The 2012-nt window shown below is 39.5% G+C and overlaps 1 protein-coding gene across 1 annotated transcript in view; it reads left to right on the top strand.

The window, feature by feature from the left end:
• The window catches only part of NDUFB2 (NADH dehydrogenase (ubiquinone) 1 beta subcomplex, 2, 8kDa), a 15283-nt gene that overhangs the window by 7156 nt on the left and 6115 nt on the right, over positions 1-2012 (top strand). Inside the window, exons 2-3 of the mRNA XM_012649777.1 lie at positions 57-201; positions 1426-1519. Of these exons, the coding sequence (XP_012505231.1) occupies positions 57-201; positions 1426-1500 (220 nt within the window). The 3' untranslated portion in view covers positions 1501-1519. The remainder of the gene's footprint in view (positions 1-56; positions 202-1425; positions 1520-2012) is intronic.

Genomic DNA, 2012 nt, shown 5'->3' with positions numbered 1-2012 from the left:
GATGACTTAATACTTTGAAAATGCAGCAAGCTGCCTACCATTTTGTTTTGTCTCAGTGCTGGCGGTGGTGTGCATATCGAGCCCCGGTATAGACAGTTTCCCCAGCTGACCAGATCCCAGGTGATCAAGGCTGAGTTCTTCAGTGCAACCATGTGGTTCTGGATTCTCTGGCGTTTTTGGCATGACTCAGATGATGTGCTGGTAAGTGCGGGAGAATAGTTCTTGTCCTTTTTTGGGTAGGGGTAGGGAGGATGTATTAATGGCCTAGCTTGTGTATTTTTCTATTGTAGACCATATATTCCTCACCACTGTGTTGTCCATGTGTATATCCAGGAATCCTGTTATTGAATGAAACATGTATCTTCTAACCTTCTTTACATGAGAATGTACATTTAGTGGTCCATGTCTTATGGTTTCTGGTAGGTTGCCGTATTTCAAGTAAGACTAGAAACTAATTCTTTTACCTCCCGAACTAGGCATTCATCAGTGGGTTAAGTTTCAGACTTAAATTCCTTTAAATGATGAATATCATCTAGTCTGTCCAGAGGCCCAGGGCAGCCAGGTTTGGGTGGGATGGATGTGAGTTAATTTGTCTTGAGGAAGGAAGTTAGTTATTGATGATATTCTAACATGTTATTAGCCTCAGCTGAGTTTTTATCACATTTGCAGACTGTTCTCTAGGAAATTACACCTTTAACACATCGAAATCTGCTTGTTGATTCAGAATACTGTAAATTTTAGTAAATATGGGTTTGTTTCCAGAAGAGTAAAAAACCCTTAAATTTAAATAATATACAAGTTTTAGAAGCATGTGGTGGCTTAATGTCCCATTTCTCTTAGAACTTTTCTGTGCCCTTGTCCCTCAGAAGGAGCTGCTTAGGTATCTGACTTGGCAGCACACTTACTGTTTACAACTCCACTGTGTCATTGTGGGGCAGTAGTCAAGAACATACAAGGCTGTTGGGCAGGAGATGATGATGCAGCCAGATATCCCTTAGATTAGGATTAAAGATGATGGCATCCACCTGAGGGTCCCAAATCTCACAGCAGTAACGACAGGAGAGTTCGAAACATTTATATTTTGCCAGGACATCAAGACATTGCCAAGATGTGGGGTACCTTTGAAACCTGTTGCCTCCACTTCCCCCTACCCTCTATCACAAACCCATATTGTTGGCTTAGGCCGATACCTCCAAATCGGGAAGGTTTTTGAAATTCAGGCCATGGCCCATTTGAACAGATTGCAGAACAGCTGGGCCACCAAATAGTTAAAGTAGAATTTGTTCCTGTGGTATTTCAGGGGCTGTGTACATGGCAGTTAGCTCCATCGTGTTTTTTTTCTTTCCAAGATTTCTTTTAAAATTTAATTAGTTGCATGGAATATAGATTCTTGACTTTTTTTTTCTTTTAAATGGTTGTTACCAGGGTCACTTTCCATACCCAGATCCTTCCCAGTGGACAGATGAAGAATTAGGTATCCCTCCTGATGATGAAGACTGAAAGTGTAGACTCTTTGCAAGTGAGTATGCCCCAAATTCCTTTCAGTTATATTTCTCTTTTGTCATAAACATTTGTTTGGACTTTGTACCTATGATGGTCTTAAAGAAACTGCATATTGGAACAGCATGAAGCACAATTAACCATGTCATGTATCTAATTTCTGCCTTAAGTATTTTCACATTTGATCTGGTCTCATCTTCCTTTTCACTGTATATTTTAGAAATTCTTTTGTCCTAAGGTAGTATACAATTTTAGGTCCCATTTATCCATCCATTGATGAAAGACATATTAAGACCAATTCTGTGCCAGGTATGGGAATACAGGGGTGAACAAGACAGATATGGAGCTTATAGTGTATAACTGCAAAAATGCAATTTCCTACCCCAGTGTTTAAATGGAAAGATCCAGCATATGGGAGTATTACTATATGGAACTGTATGGAAATTAACTCTTTAAACAGTGAAGTTCATTTTCCAGGAAAGGAAGTCAAGAATTTTTCTTTCAAAAGGAGG

This window comes from Propithecus coquereli, unplaced genomic scaffold (assembly GCF_000956105.1).
Source record: "Propithecus coquereli isolate 6110/MARCELLA unplaced genomic scaffold, Pcoq_1.0 Scaffold302, whole genome shotgun sequence".
NCBI lineage: Eukaryota > Metazoa > Chordata > Mammalia > Primates > Indriidae > Propithecus > Propithecus coquereli.
The sequence above is the reverse complement of the archived record's forward strand: the minus strand, read 5'-3'. Positions and strand labels throughout refer to the sequence as shown.